At 40.2% G+C, this 14,655-nt stretch overlaps 1 protein-coding gene across 15 annotated transcripts in view; it reads right to left on the reverse strand.

Annotated features, from left to right (window-relative positions):
- Tnrc6b (trinucleotide repeat containing adaptor 6B) overlaps positions 1 to 14,655 on the reverse strand; it is a 255,688-nt gene that overhangs the window by 75,387 nt on the left and 165,646 nt on the right. For 14 of the 15 annotated variants that reach the window (XM_013072451.3, XM_013072455.3, XM_013072454.3 and 11 more), the window contains one exon: positions 2,832 to 2,919. In XM_013072451.3, coding sequence (XP_012927905.1) covers positions 2,832 to 2,919 — 88 coding nt within the window. Of the gene's footprint in view, positions 1 to 2,831; positions 2,920 to 13,306; positions 13,516 to 14,655 lie in introns of all 15 variants that reach the window. The other variant, XM_013072458.3, reaches the window with a different exon arrangement.

Here is a 14,655-nt window from a genome sequence, read left to right on the forward strand (position 1 = left end):
ATTAAACAAACATTTTCTAAGTGATTATTCTGCACCAGGCACTGCCCTACCTACTGGCAATACAAATATAAATGAAACTTTGAGCAACTTATAGCCAGTCTAACGCAGAAAATAGATGCAAAGAGATAAAGCACTGGGGTACACAGCATGAAAGATGTGGAAGCACTGAGAAGAGGCCCCACTGATGTGTGCTAACTGACTGATTAATAGAACCTCTGGCCCCTTCTTTACAGTTCTTCGCTCCATAGCACATTTTATGCCTCCTAGATGTCTTTACAGTAAGGTTGGAAACCATTAAGACTATCACATGGTAAGCTTTGTGCTTTCTCCTTGAAACTGCTAAATTGGAATTTAATTCTGAAATCATGCAACAGCTCAGTATAATAAAATGCTACCAAAGGCCATGTGTCAGCCTTGATTCTGTGTCATTTGATCTAGAACAATATTGAACAAAAATGATGGAGATTTCATTGGTAATAAATAATCACATCAAAACTTTATGGAGATTTGTTTCTGCTATGACTTCTTAATTTTCAATGCAGATGCAAGCACACAGGGGTACTGACCACTTGCACATCCTCTGCATAAATAATCTCAATTTACCCACACTCTCCTACTTTAAATCACTTTCCTATTAGAATCGACAAAGTTTATAGATGTATATTTTATTAATCACTTCCAGACACTATTTTTGATTTAAGAAACCACTGTTATCTATGTTAGGAATGAAGATGGAATGCACATTGTTTAAAACAATTGCTCTGTTTGTCCTCTATTGTCGGCAGGTTCTGCTTGAGATCCTTTGGTGTCCAGCCTATCAACTGTCCATTCCCACAGAGTGCACTGATTTTCCTACCAATTTAGTAGGCAAAATATATGAGTGCCCCGAAGAGGAAAGGCATTCTCTGAGGTTCTGTCTCACATCACTCAGCTGCACACCTTGTCAGCATGTGCACAGCACAGGGCAAGAGCCCAGAGGTCAGCCACACCACTAATATCCCAACATGGGCATCAGCATGTAGCAACCTCAAGGATGGGGACCGTACCTGTGTATCCAAAATGAAATACAAAAAAGCCTCTGGACTGTTATCTGGATTCTTTACTCAGAGACTTTACTCTAGAATTTTGGACAAGTTTAACAAACTTAGATGAGCAGCAGCACTTGCAAGCAGGAACCCTGACAGCATGAGGATGGATGTGATGGATAACACATCACTATTGACAGACACACAATTAAAAGCAGACAGGGTCGGGGATTTAACTCAGTGATGCCGCTGCCTGCCTTGCAAGCACAAGGTCCTGAGTTTGATCCCTGGTACCAAAAAAAAAAAACAAAAGCAGACAAAACCTTAAAGTGTACAGCAATCTATTACAGCATCAAATAATGAATGTTCCTTTTAATTAAGTCATAACAAAAAGAAAAAATTATATTTCATATGTTAATACAGTAGGGTCATATGCAACAGAATTCAGGAAACATTTCCAGGATTGTTTTTATGTTGGTCCTCACAACGATCTATTTCATTATCTCAAAAAGTTATGAGAAACGCTGTTATCTAATGATGCTGGGGAAACTTGCATATACCCCGCATTGGCATGGGTCCAACTGCCTTGCCTCTGTTCCACATCTAGAGTTGCTTGCAAACATCAGAATAGTTTACATGTCCCTAAGCTGAGCCTGCGTTTGAACCTGCCCACAGTGAGACCCTGCTTCTCAAGTGCTTCAAGTAGCAGAAACAAGAACTGGGAGCAAATTGCTCTTCTTCCCCAAAAGATACTGCAGCAATGCTGCTGAGCCAGTAGTCCAAGGCAGGTGTTATTAAAAGGATGGTGAGGTGGAGGAAAGAAGAGCAGATGATGGCCTGTGCAGGGGGCCAGTTAGAAGTAAAAGGGGTGGGCAAGGCATTCTAACCATTTTGCTTCCAACAGCATCAAACACTTCCACTGAGATCTGACAGTTGACAACTGTCAGCACTATCTCTTTTCATTTAGCTTCTCTTTCTCTAAGCAAATTTCTAAAAGCCACTTGATGTTCTATTCCCTAAAGTACTATGCAGGTCCACTAAATCTTGTTTTTTGGGGGATATTCTGGATGAAATTGTTATTCAACATCTAAACAACAGTGCTATGAGTGGACCAAAAGTACACCCAGGCACATTCTAGCAAGTTTTTGTTTTTTGGTACTGGGCATCAAACTCGGGACCCTGAGCTTGCAAGGCAGGCAGCGGAACCACTGAGCTAAATCCCCGGCCCATTCTAGCAACTTTTGAAAAGCCAGTCTACTAGCCTGTTTAAAAAAGTCAATGACAGGTATGGTAGCATATGCCTGTAATCCCAGCTATTTGGAAGGCTGAGGTAAGAGGATTCCAAGTTTGAGGCAACTTAGCAAGAGATGTAGCTCAATGCAAAGTCCTGAGGGAGGGAAGGAGGGAGGGAGGAAAGAAGGGAGGAAGGAAGGAAATCTTTAATATTTTAAAATAAATTTTTAAAAGGGCTGGTAGTAGAGCACCCCTAGTTAAATCCCTGGTACTGCCTCCCCATCAAGATTGAATTATGATACAAACAGGGAAATGTGACAAGAATTGAGAGTCAGCAACTCTGCCTTTCTCAATACTGTTTACTGTCGTTTTCACAAAGTCAACCACACTATTAACATTCACTTTACGATCACAAGGGCAGAACTTAAACTGTTCCCTAATTTCAAATTTTTAAACTTTTAAATAGACTAATCTCCCAAGTAGCAATATTGAAATGTAAGTATCCAAGCCAAGACAGTCATTTATCCTTGATGTTTGGCAGATGTAGAGACAGACTTAACTGATTAAACTCACCTTCTGAGTGGCTTCTTTTTTCTTTTTATCCTCTTTCTTCCTTTTCTTGTCTTCCATTAACTGTTCTTCCCTTTCTTGCTCCTTCTCTCTGTTAAAGCAATGTCATACCAGAAAGTTACACATTTATATTTACAATACATTTCCATAGCAAAGTTCATCTCTGTGACTGCATAAAACACAGTATTTTACTTAAACCAGAAAGATGCATAAAACTTAACTACATGTAGGTATTACCACATCCTGGTCTGTTAGCCCTTTTATAAAACATTACGCTAAGTCTGGTTTCAAGAAATCTATTAAAGTAGTTTTTATGGTATCTGCTATCTAAAAGAACACACACAAGATTAAAGTATTTGTACTCAGCAAAGGATCTGATTTCAGTATGTATGACAATATTCAGTTGGTGTTATGGCTTATATCTAGATGTCCCCCAAAGCCTCATGTAGTCATGGACGGAGCTTTTCAGAGGTGGCTGGATCTAGGGTGTATGATGTTGGCATCAAGGATGTGATGCAGGAATTGCTTCATGGTGTGATGCTAGGATTAAGGGTGTCCCACCCTGGGTGTGAGGGCTCCCTGCCCCAAGGTGAGCAGCCTGGATAGAATGCAAGGATAGATGCTGTTGTCACTGCTTCTCACTTTGCTGCTTCCTCGATATTTCACTGCTCTGCTGCCTTCTGCCGGCCATGGACTGTTTTTCCTCTGCAATGCCCCTCTGCCATACCATCCTACCTCATACCATCCTACCTTGGAGTTAGCCTACTATGAACTGAAACCTCTACAAACTGTGAGCTACAATAAACCTTTCTTTCTTTAACTTTGGGTGTTGGGTATCCTGTCTCAGCAGCGAGAAAAGTAACTAAGACATCTGGCTTCTGGCAGTATCTCCCCCCTCCCCACAGTACTTCTAACAAATAATGCAGAATATATTAACTCCATTATTAAATGTGTATATGTATATGTATATAATTTAGCTGTTTGCCCATGATCTCTTCAGAGTGGTAAATACACAAGTCTTTGTTCTATATGCCATATTTTCTACATTTATTAATACAATATGATTTCCATATTTTCTATCTGTTTGCAATACTGAGAACTGAACCCATGGGTGTTCTACCATTCAGCGATACCCCTGCCCCTTTCCTTTTAATTTTTTAGAAATTTGAGACACAGTGTTGTTGAATTGCCCAGGGACACCTCAAACTTGCTGATGCTCCTGTCTCAGCCTCCCACATCGCTGCAAGTAAAGGGCATGTGCCATTGTGTTTGGCTCTGCCTGTGCTTTTAAGACAGATACTGATTGTCCTATAAATCAATATATTCCCTTTGGGTGAATTCACAATTGAATCTTCCTGTATACATGAATTATGTCTATCAGGGTTCATTCTACCCCTTTAAAATACAAAATACACAGTAATAAGTATTCCAGTTGAAGAAATGTGTTAAAATCTTAATTTGTAATGCGAAAAGTAACTTTGAAACATAACATTTATTCTAATGCCAACAACTTTCATTCTACATATCCACTGGGAAAACCACAGAATTAACCCCTTACATAACTTTAATGCTCAAGATAGGAAGCCCAGATATGAAGCTAATTGAATTTCAAAGGTGGAAGAAGAGTTAGAGGTCTAGTTCCCAGTTCCCCACTGCATCAGATACTGCAGGACTGAGGATCATAGGTGATACAACACATCAAGCCCATGGTGATATCATACATATCACCTAGAAGGTGAACCAAATTAAAAGAAAAGTGTTAAGGAAATAAGTTTGTAAACAGCAAAAATCACAATGATGCTTTCTGAAGGACTCAAGTCTTCAAAGATCTAGTTTAGGGCTGAGGATATAGCTCAGCAGCACTGTACCTTCCTGGCAAGTGTGAGGTCCTGAGTTTGATCATAAGTACTGAGAGGAAAAAAAAAATCCAATTTAATATATTTAACCTATTCAAAAGGAACCGAATGCCAAAACTGAGGCAGGCTCTTATGATGAATAGGTAAGTAATGTCTCAGAGGAAATTTTAGAATTTTTTTTCTTTTTGGTTTTTTGAGACAGGATTCTCACTATATAGTTCAGGCTGGCTTTGAACTCAGTATGTAGGCCAGGCTGGTCTTGAACTTATGGCAATCCTTCTGCCTCAGTCTCCCAAGTGCTGGGATTACAGGTGTGCGCCACCATGCCCGGTAGAAATAAGAATTTTTAAAAAATCATTTTACCTACTTGTTGTCACTGACTCCATATTTACAAATGTTAGCTTTTCTCCTCTGTACTCCTGGGCATAAATATACAAAAGCCTAATATGCAAAATCCACATTCTAAAACTAATGTCTGTGAAAATATTAAAAACACAATGAAGGTGCTGAGCCTGGTGGTGCATGCCTCTCATCCTAGCTCTTGGGACATGTGGCAGGAGGGCTGTGAGTTCAAGGCCCCATCTCAAAAAGACAAAACAAAACAACAACAATACAATCGAGGAAGAGATTCTGCAGGTTTCTCTTGATTCAGCTTATGTCTCCATCAGTCTCTCAGAGAAAACTGAGTCGCAGCAGTGCAAGATCTGAAAATGGGTTCTGAAACTGGCCACACGGAGGGTGACCATCTAAGGCATGCTGGCCACAGACCCTGCTAGATTTGGCTCCAAGGGCTTCCTGATTTTTCCAGTTGCAAATGGAAAGACAGGATGTGGTTCTCCATCACCATTACTATCACTTAGCTTCCGTATTTTATAGTGAAACAAGTACAGAAAAGGAGCAGCCACAGCCTGGATATCTGTGTTTAAATATTCAGCACTTTAAAAAGCAAACTGTCATTTTTTTTCTAAGTCTAAAATTACTCTAAGATTAAAAGTTTATTTTAAAAATGCAGCGTAAAAAAAGTAGTAAGTTCACATTCTTTAAAAACAACTAACTTTTTAAACATTTTCCCTATAAACAGGTAATTCAGGGAAAGGGATTGAAATTCATACTCACTAGATGTGGATTTATTTCCAAAACAAGTATTTTTTTAAAGCTTTCCAGGAGACAGGCTAGGCTTTCACTGATTTTTTACTGTGCATCTTGGTAGAATTTAGTCTTCTTCTTTTATTTCACTTCCTTAGGGAGAATTTATTTTTCCAAACCTGACTTTTAAAACCTGCCATTTTAAAAAATGAATCAAATGGTGTCAGATCACCTGCCTTCAAATTCAGGGATGTTCTACCTAGGCTGCGTATTAGCATCATTTGAGGAGCTATAAAAAATCCCTATGCTGAGTCAGAGCCCAAGCAGAGTGAGGAGGACATTCAGACAGTGGTAACAGGAGACTGGTTAGAGCGAATGACCCAATAAGTAAGTTTATTAAGGACAATAGCATCCAGGTTTCACACCACTGAAAAAGGAATTATATAAATGAAAAAGATCTAAATTAGTTATTAGCATGAACTCATCATTTTCAATACACAGAGACAGATATGAGACAGATACAACTATAAATATAGATGTAACTTTGCACATGTACATATTCCTTCATGTACACACATATACACACTTAAGAGAGTTATTCCCTAGCTCTGCCATTATGACGGCTACCAAAACAAACAACATCCAAATAGCAATAAACTGACTTAGCACCTAGAATTAGGGCTTCTAAATACCATTATTCACTAAAACAACCAGAGCACTTTGGGAAAACAAGCTAACTCTGGGGCTAGGGCAAGGAAAGTCCAAGATGATCCTAGGATGTATGTCAGCCACAAAGAAAGTACTCAAGGAATGAAGGAACATGTTAAATGGTCACAGAAGACAGTTTGAAGGGGTTTCAAGGAGCTGAATCTAGGACAAAATAGCTATCAAAATGAATAATAACAGGGGCCGGGGATTTAGCTCAGTAGTTTCGCTGCCTGCTGCGCAAGCGGCAAGGACACAAGTTCGATCCCTGGTACCGAAAAAAAAGAATAACAACAAGAGCTTATAAACTATTGTATAAATTAGGAAAACACAAATCCATATATACAGAAGAAAATGAATAAATCATCAAATGACAAGAAATAGAATATTTACATAGTTTCAAAGCACCTCCCCATAAAATATTTATTAATTTTAAAGGGGAAAAGAGTACCTGCAGAAAAAGAGAAGCCCAGAAGAAGATATCATCTTAACAAAGTAACCCATGTGAATGTCCTCAGCAGCAGGACAAACTGAAACCGAGTTCCCGGATAGGACATGGTGAGAACAGTATGTCACCTCTGTGATATTCCTTTCAAATATGTGCAACTTGAATATTATTATGGGGAATTACCAGGCAATTCCACATTGAGAGACATCCTACAAAATAACTGGTTTGCAATCTTTAGAAGTTTCAAGCCACAAAAGTCAAGAAAAGCTTGAGCAATTGTTCTGAACAGGAAAAGACTAAGGAGAGAACCAAATGTTGCAGGGCCAGTGGGGTACCTTGGCTGGGGGAGGATGGGTCAGTCAGTGAGTGGTGAGGTATCAATGATGATCTTTTCCTTAGATGATTACATTGCCGGTCTACAGGAGAATGTTCTTAGAAACATACGACAGTACTGATAAAGGGCTGCAAATGATAGTCACCGGGTCAGCAGTTTATTCTCAAATGACTCAGGAAAAAAAGCAGCTTTTCAAAATCATACAGATTCAAACTCTGTAAGTTCAAGATTGTTTCCCAAAACAAAACAAAAAGAAACCCAAACAACAAACACAAAACTACTGCCCAGGCAGCACTCCAGAACAATTAGATAGAAATCACTATGATTTTTAAAGCCCCCTGCCAAAGGGTTCCAATATGTAGCTAGGATTGAGAATGACTGATAAGAAATTCTCATTCAAATCTACACTTTAAAATATTTCAGGTATCTAACATGAGCTGAGCACTTTTCTAAGCTCTGGGATATGACAGAAAACCAGGGTGCTTACCCTACAGCAGAGGGGATAGGCAACAAACAGGATAATAACAAAATTTATGTATAAAGCATAGATTTCAGGGGGCAGGTGTGTGCCCCAAGGAGGCCAGGGCACAGTGAGCTGATGGAGAATGGCAGGGAAGAGGGCCCCACCTTCCACAGTATGGTTAGGAAAGGACACTCCCACAAGAATAGAGACCACTGAGGTGAGACTGGTCAGTATGGCTCTCAGGACCAGAATATTACAGACAGAGGAAATGGTAAATATAAAGAAGCAAGACAACATGTCTCAGATATGGCAAGAAGGGTGCGTGCAGCACAGGGCGCAAGGGAGAAGGTGGTAGAGCTTTATGAAGTAAAGGCATTTTCAAACTGATCAGTGTACATCTTCTCATGACCAAATAAGGAATCAAACTGGGACCAAAACCCAAACTCATGAAACCTCTTACTCCCATCTTCTGTCAAAAGGCCACCTCGGGCTGGGGATTTAGCTCAGTGGTTCCGCCACCTGCCTGGCAAGTGCAAGGGCCCGAGTTCAATCCCTGGTACAAAAAAAAAAAAAAGGCCACCTGTTCCAGCAGATGACTGGCAATGCCTCCTTCCCAGAGCCTAGCACACTGGAGAACACAGGGATCAGCCTGACTCTTCCTGTCACATGCACCCTGCACAAGTACTTGGAACACAGGAGGGTGTCCAGGTAAAGGTCACTGAAATGCAGGGCAGAGTGAGCAATGCAGGGCTGGGGTGTGGCTCAGTGGTAAAGTGCTTGGCTGGCAGATACAAGTCCTGGATTCAATCCCCAAAACAGCAGGAAATTAAAAAACAGTAAGCATCACCTTCCACCCCTTCAATGGGATATATGTTTGAAGAAAGACTCAAAACAATGAAGGAAGTCACCTACTAAATATATACTGGGTGACTATGATGTGCTGGGCACTGATCCAAGTGCTAGGAATGTAACAGTGGCAGAAGAAAGGAGTCCCTCTCCTCAGGGAGCACACACCCTAGACAGCACAGACAAAACAAACACCAGGAAACCCTGACATCCCACGAAGGAAATAAAGCTGGGTAAAGGGCTAGAAAGTGTCCAAGAGGGAAGGGACAGGGAACAGGAGATATTCACTGCTTCTGTGATATAGCGATACTCAAGGAGATCTAAATGACCTCGGAGTGCCGGGATGTGCTCCTGCAGTACTGGTTACTCTGAAGGCTGAGGCCAGAGGACTGCTGGAGGCCAGCCTAGGCAACACTTTGAGACCCTCTACTCCAAAAGAAACTTGATGATTGAGTGGTTCTGAGACAGAAAAGTGCTTGGTTGAATTTTGGGGCTTTATTTCTAGAGGGCAGAAATAGGGATAACCCCTCTTTTTTACCCTCCCCCTCACACACCCTTCAGTTTCCTGGGCTGTGTGACAGCCTCACCCACACCGAATGACCCTGGTCTCCATTTGAAAGCTTCTCTTCTACTTCATTCGGTGGCCACTTAATGCCTTGGGCCTGGCCAAGACCACAGCAGCACATGAGGGGCAGTGCTGCCAGCCCTCCTGACACTCGCAGTTCCACTCTTTCCAACCTGGATGGCTCCTCTCTCCAGGGCAGGGAGGAGCCTGTGCTGTCCTTGCTCGTGTCCTCCATCCTTACCACACTCCAGGCTCTGAGGAGATCCGGCTCTGAAGAGAGCTTGCAGAGCCTTTGATGTGTTTAAAGTACCTGAACCTCAGATGTGTGAACTCATCATGGTTGTGCTAATCCAGGTAAAAGACCACAAACTAGACTCATGACCAATGGTTCCTGAATGTGTCAAGCATGAAGGAGAAGCAGGGCTGACAATCTCAGGCTTGAAAGCAGTAATGCCCACCAGCATGCTGAGGAGAACAACTGTCAAGCACCTCAATTCAGACAGTCAGGGCTCAACCTGACAGGAAAATGGCTTCAGATATCTAGGAGCATGTTTTTTTCTTTAAGGTCTGGAAAACTGGCCATCAAATCCTATCTCTGCCATTGTGGTAAGGGTGGCAGCACCTTTGGCCCTAGAGTTCGTAACTATCTCCACACAACTGGGGCAAACAGACCTGACCAGATACAGCAAACCACCCAACATGGGAAACACGCCAAAGGCAAACCAACACCAAACCAGTAAAAACAGCTACTCAATAAAAAGAAACACACGATACACACCAACAACTTGGATGAATTTCCAGGAATTACACTGAATGACAAAAGCCAGTATCAAAGGTTATGTACTGTATAGTGGCATTTATGTAACACTTCTGAAACAAGTGGTTGGTTGCCAGAGGTTGCGGGTGAGGGTGAGGCCTGCTATAAAAAAAATGTGACATTACTGATCCTTGTGGTGACAGAAGTGTTCTGGACCTTGACAGTGGTGGAGAATACATGAACTTACACTGGATAAAACTGTATGGAACTCAAAACACATACAGAAATACAAAACTGGAGAAATCTAAGACCCATGGATCATATGAATGCCAAAATGCTGATTGTTCTGCAAGAAGCTACCTTTGCTAGAAGCTGGGTAAAGAGTCCATGGAATCCCTCTGTGTTACTTCTAACAACTGCATGTGAATCTACAAATACTGCAGTAAAAAATTTCAATAAAAACGTTTCAGGGGGTGATATTAATCAAAGTATGTTATGTGCATGTATCAATCTATCAAAATGAAACCCATTAATCTGTATAACCAATATGCATTAATAAGAAAAGACACAGGGGAAAAAAGCTTCAAACACTGACTCATTTTCTAGACTCCTGTTTAAAATTTTTTCAAGAGGTCCTCTACTTTAAACAACTTTGTTAATAGCTCTTTCTGAAGGTCACACAGAAGTCAAACGGAAGCTTACAAATTATTTAGTCTGGACAGTCACAGAAATACATTTCCAAAAATATTCTTCATATCACCCTACTATGTTCAAACTGTTACAGTATTATTGATCAAGTGTTCTTTGTCTTAAGTACAATACACATTAGGTACTTGATACCACATGGTTATTTAAACTGCTCCTCTTCCATATAATTTACAATACAATTCTGTTTTTCTCTTTCTCTCACTTTCTTTTTTTGGTACCAGGGATTGAACTCAGGACCTTATGCTTGCCAGGCAGACATGGTGCCACTGAGGTACACCCCTGGCCCTAAAATACAATTCTTTTACCAAGAATTTTATATACAAAGGGAAAAGAAAAAATATGAGAAAAGGAAAAAAATGGAAACAAAGTCTTTGCAAATAGGGAAGGGTGGAGGGGGTGAAGGGAGGGCAAGGGAAGGGGAAAAAAATAAGAACCAAGAGACTCATGTAATGGTACAAGATCCCAATGATGAATGTAACTGTATTTTATACTTAAAATGTACCAATAAACTTAATGGAAAAAAAAAGAATTTTATATAACCTGTATTTCACTTTTGTGGTGGTGTGCACATCAGTTTGGTCAATACCAATTCCAAGCTCCTTTTGGCCTATTTCCCAGATACTCTTTTTTTTGGTACCGGGGATCGAACTTGGGACCTTGAGCTCTCCAGGCAGGCACTGGAACCACTGAGCTAAATCCCCAGCCCTTCCCAGATACTCTTAGGACTAGGCATGGAGATGTCATTTATGCTGTCAATACAGTGCTCTTGTGGGTGACTTCAATAGGGAACACACAGGGCACCCATCTTGTCAGGCAGCAGGATAGGGATGAGGTGGTCCTAGAGCCTATATCTGTCATATTAGCTTCTTGGAAGTATAAGAAGAGGAAGAAGCTCCCCCTGGAACTCTGCTGAGGTGTAGTCCTAAGAGGCACTTAACTGACCTCTGGCTTCTCCAGAACCTGTAAGATGGCATCATCATTTAATAAGGACCATGGAAGTGCATGCTACTGTCTAAAAACACGAAACTCTGCCCAACACAGATTTAGGTAGAAGTTTTCAAAATGCACCTAATATATTACTTGTACAATCATGTACTTCCTTAAAAGACAAAAGGTAATCTTGGCAGTTTATAAAACAGTCAGAAGATAACCAGGCACAAAACAATTACCAATCACTACCAATTAAGGACTAATAATGCCATGTGCATATTTAAAGAAAGAAAAATTAATGAAAAGAGTACAATGAAGGGCTGGGGATTTGGCTCAGTGGTTCCGCCGCCTGCCTTGCAAGCACAAGGTCCCACGTTTGATCCCCGGTACAAAAAAAAAAAAAGTACAATGAAGAGTTAAGCAAAGTGCTCCAAGTATCCATTTAGAATGTTTTTAATTAAAAATGCACAAAAAAGAGAGCATGTTGAAATATATTCATTCAGGCAGAGGAAATTACATAGTAGAGTGCTTCAAATATCTGTGTTGGATTTGTGCTTAATATTTTTCTTTCATTTGCTGGATCTGACTGAGGGAATTTAATGGGATGCTAATATAATTTGTACATGATATTAAATTAGTAGACAAGGCCAAACAGCACTGGGACATAAGTCATTTTGAGACTGAGTGGCTCACAGGAAGAAAGCAATGACATTAAATCTAGAAAAATAAGTAAACGCATTTTTCATTAACAGAAATTTCTCCTTTCAGATCAATCTTGTGACATGTGACAGGTATATGTCAGTAACAAAACATAATACATCTCCTATCTATGGGTTAGCTTCCTTTTGAAGTCGTGTAAAATAACACTTTTCAAAGAGAATGCGGTTAAATGGAGGTTCTTATTTATTATGTCTGGGATGAGACTTACAAAACTCTTTGTTTTTAACTAGCTGCTAGGCCCTGGACCTTAATTTAAGTTGCACAGGCATAATGCACTTAGTCTTTTTTTCTATCTCCCTGTTTATCATCATCTTTGGTTCTTTTGTCCTTCTTTCTTTCCTTTCCTCCTTCCCCTCTCACCTCCTTCTCCTTCCCTTCCTTCATTCTTTCCCTTTCTTTTTTGTAATGGGGATCAAACCCAAAGGTACTCTACCACTGGCCTATACCTTCAGCCCCATTTTATTTAATTTTGTGGTATTAGGGATTGAACCCAGGGTTGACACACTGAGCTAAATCCCTAGCTCCTTCTCTTGGTTTTTATTTTGAGACAGTATCTTCCTAAGTCAATAAGTTGCCTTGGCTAGGCTGGAACTTTCAGTCCTCCTGTTTCAGCCTCCCAGAGTGCTGCGATTGCAGGTGTGCCCCACCAAGTCCAGCATGCACTTGGTTGTTTCTCTCCAAGAAAATATGAAATTGTAGTTATTTTTCCTTGAGTCATAACTTCAATATCAAGCTTATGCCTTGCTATAACTCTCAGTGTTTCAATGACAAATGACTAAGCAATCAGTATTTGAATTACTTACAGAAGTACCTTAAAAGACAATGAAATAATTTAGATAATACTGGCTATGCATGAAATGCTACTGAAACAATCACATATGTAAAAGAATGTGTGTCTCAGAATCAATGAAATATAGCAATAAGATTTTTGCCAACACTGGCTCTGACTACAAGCTTTTCATGAATTTCCCAAGTTCCATATTTTGAGGTACAAGCAAAGAAATGTTTGTGTGATCACTAATCATAACATATCAATTTAAATGGATTAAGAAATGCCTACCAGAGCAGTAAAGTGCACTTTTGGGTTGTGTCTATGTGGGTCACAGAGGCAGGATCGTGGTTACTACATATGGTTTCTGGGCCTTTCCTTTCTGGCACTGTTCCCCTGTTCTGCCTCCTGGCTGCCATGCACTAAGCAGCTTTGCGCTCTGCCACACCCTTCCATCATGACATTCCCGCTTTGGAGCTAGGGGACCATAGGTCCTAGCACTGAAAAACAAACAAGAAAACACCTCTGGGATAAATTTGACATAAACATGCAAGCCCTGTACATCTGACCAAGGAAAAGTATACCATGTTCATGGACCAGAAGACTAAATTTTAAGATATATATTCTTACAGATTCAACACAATCTCTGTCTGAATCCCAGCAGCGCTTTTCTTTATTTCAGTTTACTGGTACATGTGTAGTATATATTTACATTCCTTGTGGGAAGCTGGTATATGTACATAACACATCTTTTTTTTTGGTACTGGGGATCGAACTCAGGACCTTGTGCTTGCAAGGCAGGTGCTGGAACCACTGAGCTAAATCCCCAGCCCCCATAACACATCTTAATTCTGTTTTTCATCCTCTTTCCCTTCCCACCCTCTCCCTTCCACACATCTCTTGATTCCCCCTTTTCAGTACATGTTTACAGTACATAATGTTTACAATCTTTGTGTGGAGTTGGTACATGTACATAACACATCCTAATTCCTTTTTTCATAGTCTATCCCTTCCCTCCCTTGTCCTTCCATCTCGTGATCCCCTTCCCCTCTGAGGTCAATCTATCTCCCTACTTCCTATTATATATCTTTTCTTTGAATCTTTATTTTTATTCTAGGTTTTTCATATAAGACTAAACATATGCTATATAAGCTTATGCATCTAATTTATTCCACTTAATATTATGGTCTCAAGGCGCATCCATTTTCCTACAAAAGACTCAAGTTTATGTTTACAGCAGAGTAGTACTCCATTGTATATAAATACCACATTTTCTTTATCCTTCATCTATTGATGGACATTTGGACTGCTTCCAAGATTTAGCTACTATGAATTGTGCTGCTATAAACATGAGCATGCATGTATCGCTGTACTGTGATGTCTCTAACTCAAGTCAAATGGAATTTCTAGTTTTATCTTTTTGAGGAATCTCTACTGATTTCCATAGTGGTTGAACTCATTTACATTCCCAATAACAGTGTAGAAGTTTTCCTTTTTCCCTGCAGTCTCTCCAGCATTTGTTATTATTTGATTTCTTGATGGTGGCCATTCTTTCTGGCATAAGATGAAATCTGTGTTGTTTTAAGCTGCTTTTCTCTAATGGCTAGTAATGTTGAGCATTTCTTCACATATTTACTGAC

This window comes from Heterocephalus glaber, unplaced genomic scaffold, assembly GCF_053883595.1.
Source record: "Heterocephalus glaber isolate CG9 unplaced genomic scaffold, H.glaber_assembly_v1.0 deba00001444, whole genome shotgun sequence".
Lineage (NCBI taxonomy): Eukaryota > Metazoa > Chordata > Mammalia > Rodentia > Bathyergidae > Heterocephalus > Heterocephalus glaber.